This window comes from Tiliqua scincoides, chromosome 3 (assembly GCF_035046505.1).
Source record: "Tiliqua scincoides isolate rTilSci1 chromosome 3, rTilSci1.hap2, whole genome shotgun sequence".
Taxonomy (NCBI): Eukaryota; Metazoa; Chordata; class Lepidosauria; order Squamata; family Scincidae; genus Tiliqua; species Tiliqua scincoides.
Window position 1 is genome coordinate 130,414,540 of NC_089823.1, and position 15,912 is coordinate 130,430,451.

The 15,912-nt window shown below is 42.3% G+C and overlaps 1 protein-coding gene across 1 annotated transcript in view; it reads left to right on the forward strand.

Moving 5' to 3' along the window:
• Positions 1-15,912, forward strand: part of WDFY4 (WDFY family member 4) — a 161,136-nt gene that overhangs the window by 24,185 nt on the left and 121,039 nt on the right. Inside the window, exons 14-15 of the mRNA XM_066621374.1 lie at positions 1,272-1,365; positions 13,576-13,790. Of these exons, the coding sequence (XP_066477471.1) occupies positions 1,272-1,365; positions 13,576-13,790 (309 nt within the window). The remainder of the gene's footprint in view (positions 1-1,271; positions 1,366-13,575; positions 13,791-15,912) is intronic.

The window sequence follows — 15,912 nt, forward strand, 5'->3', positions numbered from 1 at the left end:
CGTGAGCTGTGGGATGAGGTCTCCCTCCATTGCTTGCTGTTTCACATCTGTGATGCAGCAGTGGCAGCAAAGGAAAGCCTGGCCTTGCTTTGTGCAAGGCCTTTCATAGACCTTGAGCTATTGCAAGATCTTCATTCATTCATATAAGTTCCATCTCTAATATATTAATTTATGTAAATTTATGTAAACTTATTCAAATTTGAAATGTGAATTAATTCTTTTTTTTCCCCGGCCCTCGACACATCGTCAGAGTGATGATGTGGCCCGCCTGCCAAAAAGTTTGGACAGCCCTGCTTTAAGATATGCTCATTACGTGAGGTTCTGGCTTAAATTTTGAACATGTTTATCAGTAAATATATTCATTATATTTTCAATTCAAGATATTATTATTATGAATATCTACATACTGCTTTTCAACAGTGATAACAAAATAAAAACACGTAACACTGCTTTCTGCACCTCTCATTTTGTACCCAAAAATCTGTGTAAAAATTAAACTGTTTTATTTGGTTTTTATATTATTTAACGGGGGTGCAAGTGTGAAAAATGTGCACCTATGTGGCTGCATCTGCTGACACTCTACCACCTATATCACCTACCTAGTCTGCTTTTAAAGTGTTTATAATTTATAATTATAATGTGAATTTTGAATAAAAACTCATAACACTGCTTTCTGCAATTCTTACTTTTGAAAAATCTGAATTACGCAAGAAAATAAAACTATTTTCTCGCACCTCTGTTTAGCTGGCGGAAGTTGGAGCAGCCCAGTGTAAGGCTGCCAGGCCCAGGAGGGAGGATAGGATCTGGTAGAGAGAGGCCTCTGCCAATCCTGACCTCTCCTGGGTCTGATCTGCCCCATTCCTCCCTCCCCCCCACAGAAAACCCCCTTCCCACCTCTGAACCATCCTCCTGCTGCCCTCTTCCAGCCCCTGTGGCACTTGGCACTACATTTACCTCCATCAGCGCCTGGGGTTTACAGCTTGTTTGTAGCACCCTCTGCTGGTTGAAGGACTGCTGTGCTGGTGAATCATCTAGTTAGAATTGCGCTCTTAGTTAAAGGCCAGGAAATGGCAACAGCTTTTTTGCCTTGCTTGTGAGCTTTGAGAGGCATCTGCGCACCTGCTATCCAAAAAGGAAAGTTGGACTAGAAGAACGCTGGTCTGATCTAGTAAGGCAGTTCTTAACTCTCTGTGCTCTTAGCCGCTGGCACCAGTGAGATCTATCTGTGTCTGTAGTAGAGCCTTACGTCTCTTCCTGTCTTTTCCCTGTAGGTCAGATGGTGAGGACTGGGCGCTTGTGTACCCTGGCGCTCTTTGTGTCATGGTGAAGCTGCTTCCCAAGCTCTACAATGATGCTTACCAAGAGGCAAGTCCTGTCTTTATAGTTTTGAAATCTTTGTGTCTTCCTCTTCTTCCAGTTTGCCTCTTTGCATGGGCTTTGAGTGCTAATCTTGAACGGTGATTGCAGATTACAGAGTTCCACAAACTACTGGTAAATGCTATCTAGCTTGACCTTCATTTACTTGAACTCTAAGCTTAAAGAATCCCAACCATTGGCGTGAAGGTGAGTTTGTTTCTCAAATGAGATAAAGAAACCCCAACCCAAACCTAATCCTATCTCCCTTAAAATTCACCCCCCTTCCTAAGCTCCTGAAGGTGTGCAAGGTATATAGTTGAATCCACTTGCCAGAGCTCCATGGAAAGCTTGAAGTAAGAGAATTTTTGAAAAGAAAGATGTAAATTGACATGGAACACTATCACTCACTGTTCAAATCAGCACCCTTTCACTTCTTATACTATTTATGTTGTGTGTTTTTTCTGCAAAGAAGAGAGAGATATTAGTTGCCCATTGGCTACCATGGCGTGGCAAAGTAGGTAAGCAAGAATTTCTTTTACTTATATCTACATTATGCCATGGTCCTTGGCTGGCCTGCTGGATGCAGTGGGGGCTGTGTCAACACTGCTGTAGTCCACAGGCTTGCCAATGATAAGATTGGGCCGTTAATATCTGTACATTTAAAAGGTTTTTACTGAAATTTTGCAATTCCTTCCATGTAGGTCTCTTATGGCATTACACAAATAAACCTTTACAATAACTACATATAAAACCTATGTGGCATTGACTCACATGTTTTCCCCAGTTCTTCGTTGAAAACCAAGCCAGCTGCTATTGAAGTTGATAGTGACTTGCTTTAATTTCTGAAAAATGAGTAAATGAAAGGAGAAGGCATCCAAACCGTCTCAGATGTGGCTCTGCTGTTGAGTCTAAGAACCCAGAATATAATGCAGACTTCCAGGAGGTGGCAGCAGTATAAAAATATGAATGCCCAGAGCTTGAATGTCATCCAGCATTTTCTCAATACAGTATGTTGAAGTCTCTCTTCCTCTATTCAAGAACGGTCTACAATCCAGTGTGCTTACCTGCCTAAAGTGATTCTGATCATAACATCCTTGACAAAACAGCCTTCCATTTGCTTTCCAGTGCAGGTGGGATATCACCTGCTGATGGAGAGGAAGGACCAGGAATCTATATTCTATAGTTGTCCCTTGTTCTAACTGTTACGAATGGTTCACCCATTAGACACGCTCCAACAGCTACCACAGATACTCGCCTATAAGTCGATCCCACAGATAAGTCGAGGGCAGGTTTTGAGCCAACAATTATGGAATTTTCTATGACCCTCCGATAAGTTGGGGTTTAAACTTAGGGGGCTGTCTGACTATAGTTTAGTCTGATTTTACCTGAGGCCAGATCCTGAAAAATAAACCACCACTAATTGTTACCTAAGAACTGTAGTCTCTAATTTATTAAAAACATAGTAAAAGATCATAAGATACATTTTTATTCTTTTTAAATCCTGGTCTTCATCACCTTTTTGTAAGCACTATCAGAGTAAGTGCACCGTAAACAACATACCAGTAAAACAGTGGTTCCCAACCTGGTATTCACGTACTGCCAGGGACACTCCACAGGACCTTTAGGGGTACTTGAAAAAGAATGGAATAATGGTAGAAAAAGGCAGGCCGTGCTCCAGAATGCCTTGCAAGACAGGAATGCCTTGCAAGGACCAGCAAGGCAGGAAGGGAGGTAGCTAGTTGGCTGTGAAAGCCCCACCAATAGCTAGTTTTTGGTCATCAGTTCATGTATGAACCAGTGATTGAAAACCAGCACAGTAAAAAAGGTGAAACAATATGGAAAGTGATCAATCACCCAGAATTTCTCAGCACACTTCTGGTGCAAAACAGTGCAAAGGCAGAGTCTTCTGTTCTTCAAACAGATGGAAAGAGAAAATATGTGATCAATACATGAAGTCTGGGCTTTCATATGGAGGAGATGAGGGCTTGTCTTACTAATTACAAACATTTAGCTAATAGGAAGGGTACAATTTATGGAAATGGGCTGCCAAGGAATATGCAAGTGAAAAAGGTTGAACCATCAATCAAATCCACCTTTAAGGTGTCTGGTGTGTTAAGCCAGAAGCTCTACGTACAACACACAACCCATAACACATAACTGGGAGTGTGCAATTCAGTTCACAGCAGAGAGATGCAGCTGCATATATTTGCAACCCTTTTTACTCAGAAGTAGATCCACTGCTTTCCATGGGTGTTATTCTTAAGTAAGGGTGCACTGAATTGTAGCCTGCTTCAGATGGAAAGGAGGATTCCCATCCTGGTGTTTCAAAAAACAGACCTGCTTTGCAAGCATTTGGCAAGCAGAACCAGAACCAGGCTGTAGCAGAAGGAAGGAGAATAAAAGGTTAATTTTGGCTGGAATTTCCCAGTTGCCTTAGAAATGATCTCTGCCCTGCCTGCCTAGTGCCTGCTTGCTGCTTGAGAAACTAGGCGCCTGTCTGCCCTTGAGAAAGGAAACTGTTCAGAGTTGAAAGGCTCTGCCCTCTGATTGACCCAGAGATAAGGCGAAGTGAGAATTGGAGCTTGATTACTTGGCAAAAATTTCAGGTAGGTAGTTCTCAGTGAGACAGAAAACCTGTGTCTGGTTTATTCCATCAGACTGCAGGTGGAGGATCACATGGTAGAATACCTCCACAATACCACTACCTTCCCAGTAAAAACCCAGATAGTAAAGAATGCCATCTACATAGAAAACCAGAGTGTTAGGAAGACAGTTATTTGTTTATTTAATAACTTACTTGCAGTTTTATATGCTGCCCTTCAGTTTAAAAATCTCCCAGGGTGGTTCACATAAAAAAAAATGCATTGTACAATAAAATGCATTGTAAAAGTGTTAAAAACCTCAAAGAGCGACAAGATACAACAGAGTAATAACATCCAGAGAGCAATAAAACAAACAATTAAGATTCAGTTACATGCTGGAAAGCCAAGACAAATGGTCTTACCTGTTGCTTTTCAGACATCAGATTTTGACACCAGATGATCTTCCCTAGGGAGAGCATTCCTCATATGGGGAGCAACAACTCAGAAAGCTCTCTTCTAACTTCAGAAAGTAGAAGGGACTCAGAGGATGACCTTTGATGATGAATGTAAAGTTCAGGCAAGTTTGTGTGGTAGTAGGCGATCCTTCAGGTACTGATGCTCCTGGACCTGGGGGGGGGATGGGACGGATGGACACAAGTTTTGCAGGCTCCCAAACACTAGTGTGAAGCAGCCCCTCTCCCTAGCCTTTAGAGCCAATTGCGTCTGTCATATTGATATAGCATAGGCCAAGGGTGCCCAAACCACAGCCCTGGGGCCACTTGCGGCCCTCGAGGCCTCTCAGTGCAGCCCTCAGGGAGCCCCCAGTCTCCAATGATTGCAGTCTCCTCTGGCCCTCCAGAAATTTGTTGGAGCCCACACTGACCCGATGCAACTGCTCTCAGTGTGAGGGCGGCTGTTTGACCTCTCGCATGGGCTGTGGGATTCCTCCACTGCTTGCTGTTTCACATCTGTGATGCAGCAACGGCAGCAAAGGAAAGGCCAGCTTTGCTTTGTGCAAGGCCTTTTATAGGCCTTGAGCTATTGCAAGACCTTCATTCATTCATACAAGTCCATCTTTAATATATTCATTTATGTAAACTTATGTAAATTTATTCAAATTTTAAATGTAAATTAATTATTTTCTTCCCCGGCCCCCAACTCAGTGTCAGAGAGATGATGTGGCCCTCCTGCCAAAAACTTTGGACACCCCTGGCATAGGCGCTGGAGCTGTGGCCCATTGAATTGAGCCCTAAGACACTTGCCTATGCTTATACTATCTATAATCACACAGAAAAATAAGTTAGGATGAGGTTAGGTCTGAGAATGAGTCCTAAATGAGATAACATTGAGCTTCTCATTTTCTACTACTGTATAATGTCCTTTCAAATGTGGCCAACCCATGCAATTCAGATTACCACTAATAGAAATTAGGACGGAATAAATCCAGTTAGAGAGAAGGGCAGCCCAATCCTATCCTTCCTTAGCACCCAAGGCTATTGCGGTGCCAAAATGGTGACCTATGGGGCCAGGGAAACAGTGCCAGGTCTCTTGAGGAAAAGGGAGCAAATATTCCCTTACCCCACGTAACACCCACATGGCCCCAATGGGTCTTCTCAGATCTGCTCCTGCTATTGAGCGGGCAAAGAAGTGAGGAGATGTGTGTTGAGTTTCTCAGCCCTGGAGTGGGATTAGAATATGGTGGAAGAGCCTGCCGCCATCTCAGCCCCCTCCGGGACCTGCTTCTTCCCTCCTTCGCCCTCCCCCTGGTTTTGTCCCTGTCCTCCCCCCTGCTCCAAAAAGCCCTCCGGCTGGTTGGTGGCCATACTCATCACCCTGGTGCTCTCTGTATCCATCTTTGAGTGCTTGGACACTTCTGCGACAGCCTGTGTTGGCAGTGCTGGTGGAGTGCTGGAGCTGTGGCCCATTGAATTGAGCCCTAGGCCATTTGGTGTATTGAGACAGGCCCAAAATGATTGGGAAGTAATATAGGAGATTACAAACCTGATTAACTACTGTATGTTATCCTAGAAAACAGAAACTTCAGGGCACCTCCATAACACATGAGCGACATGCAGGGCCCATGAGAGGGAACATGCAGGGCTTAAACTGTACTCATGCTGGGGGTCAAAAAGGAGGCCTGGGAGCCAAAGGAGAGGAACCAGAAATTTCCTAGGATCTCAGAAAATGTTTGCATATATTGTGCGAAGACTAGCATTTACACTTTGTGCAAGCCTACATAGTTTTATATTTTGAAATCCGTAGAAATAATGATCCAATGATCATATGAAATTATAATCTAATGGAGAAGGAAGGGGCCCAAAATAAACTTTGCACCCCCTGATAAAATTCCTGGTGAGATGTGCCATTTCTATGACACATCTCCAGCAAGAATGAGATGAAGTAATGTTTTTATATAAATGGTACGTGTCCAATAAGTTTGAAACAGAATTTTTTGTTGGCTAAGCTTTAATTTGAAATCAAATGAAAAAGAGCCACATTTTAACAACATTCCACTAAAAAGATTTTTACAAAGCAGTTCCTTGTTCCAGGCATCTCTTAAGTCTATGAGATCTGAAACTAGTAAAGTCTGCCAGTATTTGTAGAGGAGAGGTCCACATCTCAAAAAAGATGCAAAAGCAATTATTGAATATAGAGCAGGGGTGATCTCAGAAACTGCACAGGCATAGTGTCCAAATTGTTTATTTAATAATCTTTTAGTTGTATATGCTGCTAGCTAGCAGATGCTGGAAGTAAGAATTTCTGTTGAAGAGTGGCAATTGAGAAGAAATCTCCATTAGCTGCAATTAATTGATCCAAGGTTAAAAGTTTAGTGGATGAAACAGGCCAGAGTAAGGGTTTGATCCCAAGTTTTAATGTAGGGTTTCACCTGATGGTCAATCTTTCATGAGAATAGGGGCAAAAATTAAATCGATGGCTCAGAGCTACTAGCCAAGCTGCTCTGATGGTGATTATGGGATGCAATTTCAGGACACCTGTTTGTGGAATAGTTCCCAACACCTACCAACTTGTTAAAGGGGCCAAAAATGCAGAGACTGAGATTTTAATTGAGGCCATGTCCTCAGCCACTTTTTAAAAAGCAAAATATGTGCATTTTCATTATCCCAGGGTTGGGATGATGGCATGAGAGGGGGCGCAGGAGCCTTGGAAGGCACTGAGGCAGACATGAGAACTTTAGCCCTGCCCTTTGAGCATACTATATTGACAACACAAGAAATTGAGGGAAAAACACATTTTAAAGAGCTATCAATCGAAGGGTCACCCAGCCTGAGAACAAGCCCCAGTTCAGGAGGTACCAAAGAATGAAAATACCCACAAATTGGCAGGGGCAACCCCCGTCCCAAAATCAGCCAGAAATTGTTGATTAAAGGCTGCAGCTAGGATGAACACACCATGCAACATTTGTTGTACCTGCCATCTTAGCTGCAGGTCTTTCTTGGAGCAATCAATTTTGTAAATTCATTATGTACTATATGAAGAACAGCTTTGTATTACAGGTTGAGCCTCATTATTCACATGGGTTACGTTCCAAGCATTCATGTGGATGGCAAAAAAAGCACTATAGCAAATCCATTAAAAAAACAAAGTTTATTTGCTCCGGTGATTTAAAACCTTGCTGACCTTTGTGATGTAAGATAAGAGTCATTAAGAAGACAATCCATCAATCAGTGGTCCTCCAAGAGCTTAGAAAGGTGCTTCACTCAGCCCCTCCCTTCACCAATGCAAAGTGATCATCTTTTTTTCACATGCTCAGGGGGAAGGGAGGGGTCGCCTGGAGAGAGAAGGATTGATGGATTGTCAGCGAGTTCCTCTCTCTCTTTCTCATTAGGAGGCTATTGTTAAAGGACTGTACAGTTTTTTAAAGTGATTTTAAAGGATGCATTTTCCCCCTTCTCCAGGGATCAGCACATTCCTTCTCATTTGCAGTGGCCATTCGTGCTGAGTAAAATCCGTGTATAAAAAAATCTGTGTATAACTAGGCTGGACCTGTATCTGTTCTTTAAGATAATTGGGTGACTCCATGTTGTAGTGTTGTAAGAGAAGGAGAAACGTTTCTATCTACTTTCTGAACACAGTTCATCATTTCTTAGGAAATACCTCCTTCTCCTTCACTCATTGCAAAGATTTGGGAGTGTGCATGAAAGGGGGCAGAGCTGGGACCAAACTTATTTCCAGCTGTGTCATGCTCCTGTGAAAACATTCTATAAAGAACATTTGATTTATCCATGAAATGTTACCATTTTATAATTATAAACTTCATCCATGATTCATTTTCCTACTGGTAAAGCTAAGGAAGCACAAGGGTGTCAGACGTTTTTACAGTAACAACAACAACTCAGTATTTATATACCGCCTTTCTGGTCATCAGCTTACTCCTCTGACTTTATTCAAGGCGGTTTACATAGGCAGGCGTTTTACAATCATAGAGGTTCTCTCTTTCAAGAACCAGCAACATTTCAGATGGATCTTCCTGGTTTGGTCTCACTTCTGGCCTAAAAATGCCTTCAGTTTTGAGATTGGTAAGTCCTATAAGCAAGCATTTATGAATCTGAATTACAAAATAGTGACAACTAAGAAAAGTATATTTGTGGAATCTATAACCAAGAGGAACGGAAAATAGACCATGGAAACAGAAACCTTGACTTTTTTGCTCCTCAACAAGACTCTACATAGTCTTGTACATAGTGTACATAAGGCATTGTATTATGTGTACATAAGGCTACATGAGGCATTGTATTACGAGGGAATAAACATGGTGGGTGTTTTCTGACACCTGCCAACTAAGAACACTGTTTCTGATGCTGATAGAGGCAACCAATAGCCAACAGCAATGAAGAAGGTGCTGACGACAATGGAGGGGAGAGGAGGGGCACCCACCCAGTCAGGAGTCTTAGGGCCTGATCCAGTGTGAAAGGGCTCAGGCCAGGCATCACTCTGTAGCCTAGAGCCCTCAACCTTTGCCTGAAAGTGGTGAGTGCTGATCCTAGCTCTGAACAGATTCTTATAGATCAGGGGCGTCAAACTCATTTCGTACTGAGGGCCAAATAGCATTCATTATGCCTGCTGAGGGCCAGAAGTGATGTCATTAGGCAGGAATTGATGTCATTAAACTGGTCATAACCAAAAATAAGCACTTTTTCCTCACTTAGGAACTCATTAGCTGCAAATGACAGAAGAGAAAATATTCAAATCTCAATCATATTTCAAGATACAGGAGAGCCCAATTTTCATGTGGGCTACCCTTTCAGCAGTAACTGCTCAGCAACTGAGAGCCTGAGGGTCAGATAAAAAGCTTCCGAGGGCCACATATGGCCCCCGGGCCTTATGTTTGACACCCCTGTTATAGAGTCTTTGCCACATCTTGCCTAGATGCCTTTAAGAGGGGATTGCACAAATTTCTGGAGGAAATGTTTATTACGTGTTACAAGTCATAGTAGGTATGTGCAAGCTCTTGGTTTTAGAGGCAGGCCACCCCTGATTGTCAGATGCGGGGGAGGGCACCAGGATGCAGTTTGTGTCTGTTGTCTTGTATGCTCCCTGGGGCATTTGGTGGGCCACTGTGAGATACAGGAAGCTGGACTAGATGGGCCTTTGGCCTGATCCAGTGGGGTTCTTCTTATGTTCTTATAACCATGAATGGGAACGCTTGGGAAAGAAGTGCAACTCACAATGCAGTGACAATGTGAAATGGGAAAGAGAAGACGAGAACTACTTAGAAATATCTGGCAGGTTGTTGAGTGACTCTTTGCCCTTAAGACGCCATCCTGATGCAAAGTTGTGAGCGTGTCTGCTAATTTCTAATTGCACCTCCTGTATCCCTGATGGATTGTGGGAGTGATATGTAGGAAAATCAATCCACACAGCTGGGGAAACAGAGACCAGTTTCCTGTCACCATTAATATTTTCACTAAAACCCTGTTTTACTGGAACAAGCATCCCTGAAAACAGCACATTTTATTCAAAATAAGGCAATCTTGTTATTGACAGGACTGCTGTCATAATAAGCACAATCAATTCCTTGTACTCCATTATGGTTATATTGAATTTATTTGGGAGGAAAATACTGGTTTACTTAGCCAAGTTCTACATAATTTCTTATTTCTTTTTTCTTGTTGACCTTGCTTTTCTGAAGCGAAATAATTGTTGGGAAGTGGAACAGCAACTTTTCAAGTACAAAAAACATGAGAAGGTACTTTGAACTATCTGGACGGAGATAGTTTTGTGGGGTTTTTTTGATCATGTATTGCAGAATTTGGTGACACAATCCCTTGGGAGCTTCTATGTGAGCCCATTGAAATGAAGAAGAGATTTGCAAGAGCATATTTGTGCTTCCCATTCATTAACTAGGGCATGCCTGCCTGACTTGTCACCCTCCAAGACTGTCACAGACCATTAGTCATATACTCACTGTTGCCTGGCAAGTGCTTGGTAACATCCCTGTTTCCATTGTCCCAACATAAAAGCTGAACTGGGCCTTGACGGACCACTCAGTGATTCTCTCTGCTGCAATAAAAAAGGGCATCTCTCAGATGCCCTTTGCGGTACTTAGAATTTGGGACAGGCCAATGATATAGCAATAATAGATTACAGGGAATTTCTGCATATATCAGAAACAGGAAAAAAAAATATTTGTTATATGAGTGCCCCCCCCATGACTTCCCTATTTTACAGTCTCTTCTATATATTCTGCTAATCTGAGAGGGTGACAAGTTACCAGCTGTAATATGAAGCCCTAATGAGTGGGCCCACACTTCTTACCATTTGATGGCTTTCTTCAATCACTTTGGATTTTCAGTTAATTTTGCTGGCTGTGTTTGTGCACCGGAGAGGTTGGATTGGTTGCCTTTGGATCCCACTTGGAGGGTAAGCAGATAGCCAGTCAGTGTGCATATCAAGATAATTGCTAGGTTTGATATCAACAATACTGGAACATTTTCCTTCAGAGAAGGAGAACTTCCTGGAGTGAGTGACTCTTCCTAATTAGATCCTGGAAGCAGGGCTTGTTTCTTAACTTATTGCTTCTGACTCATCTGGGGATAGAAATCCCTCCCAGATTGCATCCTGCTTTTTAAGCAGGGTTTTGTTCTGTTTTATCGAGCTCTTCATCTTATAAAGTACCTTCAGTCATTTGTGGCTTTGCTCTTCCCTTCCTTTCTTCTGGACAAGGTAATCTCTAACAGCCAAACTAGATGGGATGTTACATAATTTGCCATTGCATTTCACACATTTTGCTCTAAATAGAGGGGCAACTGGGATCAGGACCATACTCAGAGAGAGAGAGAGAGAGAGAGAGAGAGAGAGAGAGAACACACACTTTTTCTCCCATTCTGTAGTTCTGACCAAACTCCCAAAGCAGCTGTTAATGCCAGAAGGGAAGTTGCCCAACATTTGGCTCAAACTTTGAGCAATGGACAGTGTATCCAAATCCATAGTAGGTACTTCCTCCTTCTTAGATAGCAAGCCATTGTCCAAATATTCCAACTCCCTTCTAATAAATAGACCTGGCACCCAAAACATTTATCATTAAGAGATCTCTTTGAGCCTTGAACTGAAGGCATGTGTGTATGCTTTTCCCAGTGCTAGTAAACTCACTTTGGGTATCACTTCTCAGTAGCTGTTTTATGGGATCACCGCAGAACTACTTGCCTGGAGGGACTGTATTTATTTATTTATGTTAAAATTGTATATGTTGCCTTTCCATTAAAAATGTTCAAGGCAACTTTCAACATCGTGTACATCAATCACAGATAATCCTGGAGACAGAATCGACTGTCATCATTTAGTCAGAGAGGCTTCAGCCACAGTGAGCGCAGCTCTGCATAGCCAGAACTGATGCCATGAATGAATCTATATTATGTTCTGTACCAAGGAAATAAAGCAAATTTCATCCATCATTTCTTTTCATTATCTCCCTTGTGAAAGTCCTATGAAAAAGAAGTGTTGCATGAATGTGAGTGATACCAACAAAAGAGTTATGCAGTTGGCATGCATTTCCTTCATCTACAGCATTCACTTCCATAATGGTTCTATGACTAAAATAGAAATAGAAATGTACGTGAATGAACTTCAGCAGTGCAATCCTATGTCAATTTACTCAGAAGTAAGTCCCCACTGTGTTCAATGGGACTTACTTCCAGACAGGGCTGGTGCTTATCATCAGGCCAACTGGGCAGCTGCCTAGGGTGCAGACCTTGGGGGTGGGGGCAGTACTGACTTTTGAGGAGCAGAGTTCTATACAGATTAGTTTTTTAAACCCATGTAAAGCATACAACTGACAATTTATATTTTTTATATTAAGATAGATACCACAACGGTGATATGGAAAATAATGAATTATAAATTCTTAATTAAAAAATTTGGGAGGGTGTGCAGGTAGTTAGTTTTGCCTAGGGCGCAAAATAGACTGGCACCAGCCCTTCTCCCAAATGTGTACATCGGATATCAGACTTATGGTGCAATCTCATACTTTCAAACAGTAGTCTGAGCAGCATCAGATACAGTGTATGCCAGTGTTTCTCAAACTGTGTCGGGACCCATCAGGTGGGTTGCGAGTCCATTTCAGGTGGGTCCTCATTCATTTCAATATTTTATATTTAATAGACTTGATGCTGCCATGGGATGTGACTGCATTTTGGGATATGTTGCACATCTGTACTTTGACCAGGCTACTATAGATATGCTTTTAACAATGATAGTAAATGGGACTTACTCTTGGGTAAGTGTGGGAAGGATTGTAGCCTAGCACTGTTAAAAAATTTCCTGCTTGATGCGGTCACTTCTGGTCATGACATCATTGCTGGTGCAGATTCTCATTGTAAAAAGTGGGTCTCGATGCTAAAAGTTTGAGAACCACTGGTGTATGCCCTTGGATGCTGGCAAAATGACCGCCCTGCCAACATAGCCTCAGTTCTGCTGAAAGATGCAGCACAGACGCCAGTGCAATGCTACGCCAATGTACCTCTGATACTGGCACAAGTATCACCAGCATAAATCCCCAAGCAGAATGGGGATGAAGGTGCGACATGGAGGGACAAATGTGGGACAAGGAGAAACTGACATATGCCATGTCCTAAAGTCTATCCAGTTAATAGACATACCCAAAACAGTGGCTATTGCTGGTTGCAACAAATCCTGTCATAGACCTTAAACAAATGTGTCCCAGAATTTTTCTTCTTCTAGGGTGCTAATATTCACCAAATGTTCACCATCAACAGGGTTTATTGCAGGAGCGGTTTGTGATCACTGGCATGCACGAGCAGTCAGTTTTTCATGGAATCCGACATGTAAGCAATGAATATTTGACAGTATCTGACAGCAGACATGCATTAATCAATAGCATTTGACCACTTACTTGATACAGAATGTAGTAAATTTTGACTAACTTCATTAATTTAGTCAAGGACAGCAGGCGCATCACAAATTTTGATATCCAAAATCCTAATGTTGGAATTTGGGGTCAAAGTTGGAGATTAAAGTCCGGATTCCAGATTGTGAACATTGTGAGATTGAGTTCTATCCTAGCTAGCTAGCTAGCTAGAGTGTTGGTTACTTTCAAACAATACACCTACCAAATCCCTTATGCACATTCTTTCTTCCTATACCTTATCTTCTGTTTCAGTTATCATGGGAAATCCAATATGCTGTAGCTGATCACATTCAGTCCTTGATGAGGCTAGAGAAGAGCCGGCAAGTGGCATGTGGAGCTGGCCTATTGGATACTGTTGTTACCTCCTGTCTAGATGCACTGCACAACACTAGCAATCCCCTGCATTTGCCGCTTATCAGGCTCTTTGAGAAGCTTGCATCCCAGTCCATTGAGCCAGGTGTCTTAAGGTACTGTGTATGTCTTTCAGGGAATTGAGTTTTGGGTCATCTGAGACATAGCGGTCAATGTCTTTTTTTCCATTGTGGGGTGTGAGTGGGGGACTGGACCTTTTCCAGTTGTCAATGACCTTCATATCATTGCAGAGCTTCTGGGGCAGCTTTCTCTCTTGCACCTGAAGAGGGAAATGCTGGAAATTCACACAACATTGTATATCTAGGCAGTGTTGATCCTTTCCATGAGTTGCTGAGAGAATAAAATTGCCTTGGCCACAGGTTTCCAACCTGGCAGGTGTTTCTCCTTTTGTGCTGAGAGGAGCATCTGTTCAGTCAGAAGACATACAGAATATTATTATTGTTGTTATTATTTAAAAAAATACATATATACTGCTTTTCAACCAAAAAGTTTACAAAGCAGTTTACAGAGAACTCCAAATAAATAAATGGCTCCTTGTCCCCAAAGAGCTCACAATCTAAAAAGATGCACAAGAAATACCAGCAACAGCCACTAGAAAAGACACTGCATGCCACTTCCAATCTGGCATTGGAGGTGGAGGTCCTGAGAAAATTGTTGGGGAAGAGAGTCTATATGCATCCTGTGGGTCAACCATTGGTCTATTCATGACATAGGGAAATGGAAGAACTCACAGTTAAGCCATTACATCTGCCTTTGGCACATTAAGTTCTGTCCAATAATGCTCTCTTTCCAGCAAGCTAATATACTGTACTTCATAATGTTTCCTTTGTCTCAAGGTCAAGGCTACTTCTTTATAGATTTCAGTTCAATCCCAAACCCTTTTTTTTTTTCAAGGACCCAAGTATAGCAGCCTGAGCTCCATCAGTCTTCAAGCCAAGGCAAACTTCTGATAGAACACGAGGAGTGAGAGATTTCCCCCTTTGCACATTTCAACAACCCTGGGTTTGTGTCAGAGGAAGTTTTCAGGAACAGCCAGGAATATTTAGCACGTGTAATGGAATTGATTGACAGTTTTAGGGCACAATCCTAACTCCTTATGTCATGCTTTCCAGCACTGGCATAGCGGTGCCAATGGGACATGTACTGCATCCTGCAGTTGGGTGTCACTCACAGAGGCCTCCTCAAAGTAAGGGAATGTTTGTTCACTTACCTCAGAGCTGCATTGCCCTTATGTCAGTGCTGGAAAGTACTGACAGAAGGGATTAGGATTGCACCCTTACATACTTTATCAATCTTTAGATTGTGAGACAACTGCTTGTGTCCAACGTGCTTATGTATATTTTACTACCTGAAAATGCCCTCTGAGGCAAGGCTTAGATGGTTTTGAAAAGATAATGTATTCCATCTAATTAATTTCTACCAGGGTCAGTTCCTCCTTTCACCTTCATGCTCTTCTAGAGATGCTTTGCACTTTTCACATTCAAATGACAGTCATCACCAGCATAGCATTCCTATCAGTTCTTCATAAACAGAAGAGAGAAAGAAAGCTAACACGGTTTGCATATAGTGATGGATAAAGACTAAGGGTCCAATACTATCCAGATTTCCATCACTGGTGCAGCCACAATACAGCCCTGAGATAAGGGAACAAGCATTCATTCCCTTACCTTGAGGAGGCCTCTGTGATTGCCTCCCTACCACAGGATGCCGTGTATGCCCCATTGTCACAGCTACACCGGCACTGGAAAATTGGATAGAACTGTGCCCAAAAGCTGCCAACCTTTTTTTATCATGGAGATGGAATGATAAAAAAGTTTTACGTGATAAAAATTTTACCTGTCAGCATCCACGCCTGAGGCCCCCTTATCTGGTACAGTTCAGGATGTCATGGCTGCCATGACAACCATGGGCATCCCATTTAATATCTGGCCCTATGCACCAGGCAGATCAGTCCTTTCTGTTTTTCTGTGATGGGTAGAATGATAGTAATCTTGAGGTCAAGGAAATGTCTACTCTTCCTTTTTTATTGTTGTTATGTACCTCTTTTTAACAAAAGTTGTACAATGCAGTCTGTATAGCAATGGAATGAGATCATCCCTTCTCCTACAGGGGCTCACAATTAAAAAACAAAAACAAACAAACCCCAAGGGAGACACTAACAACCCCTGTAAGGGATGCAGTGCTGGAATGAATAGGGACAATTGTTCTCTCCTTGCT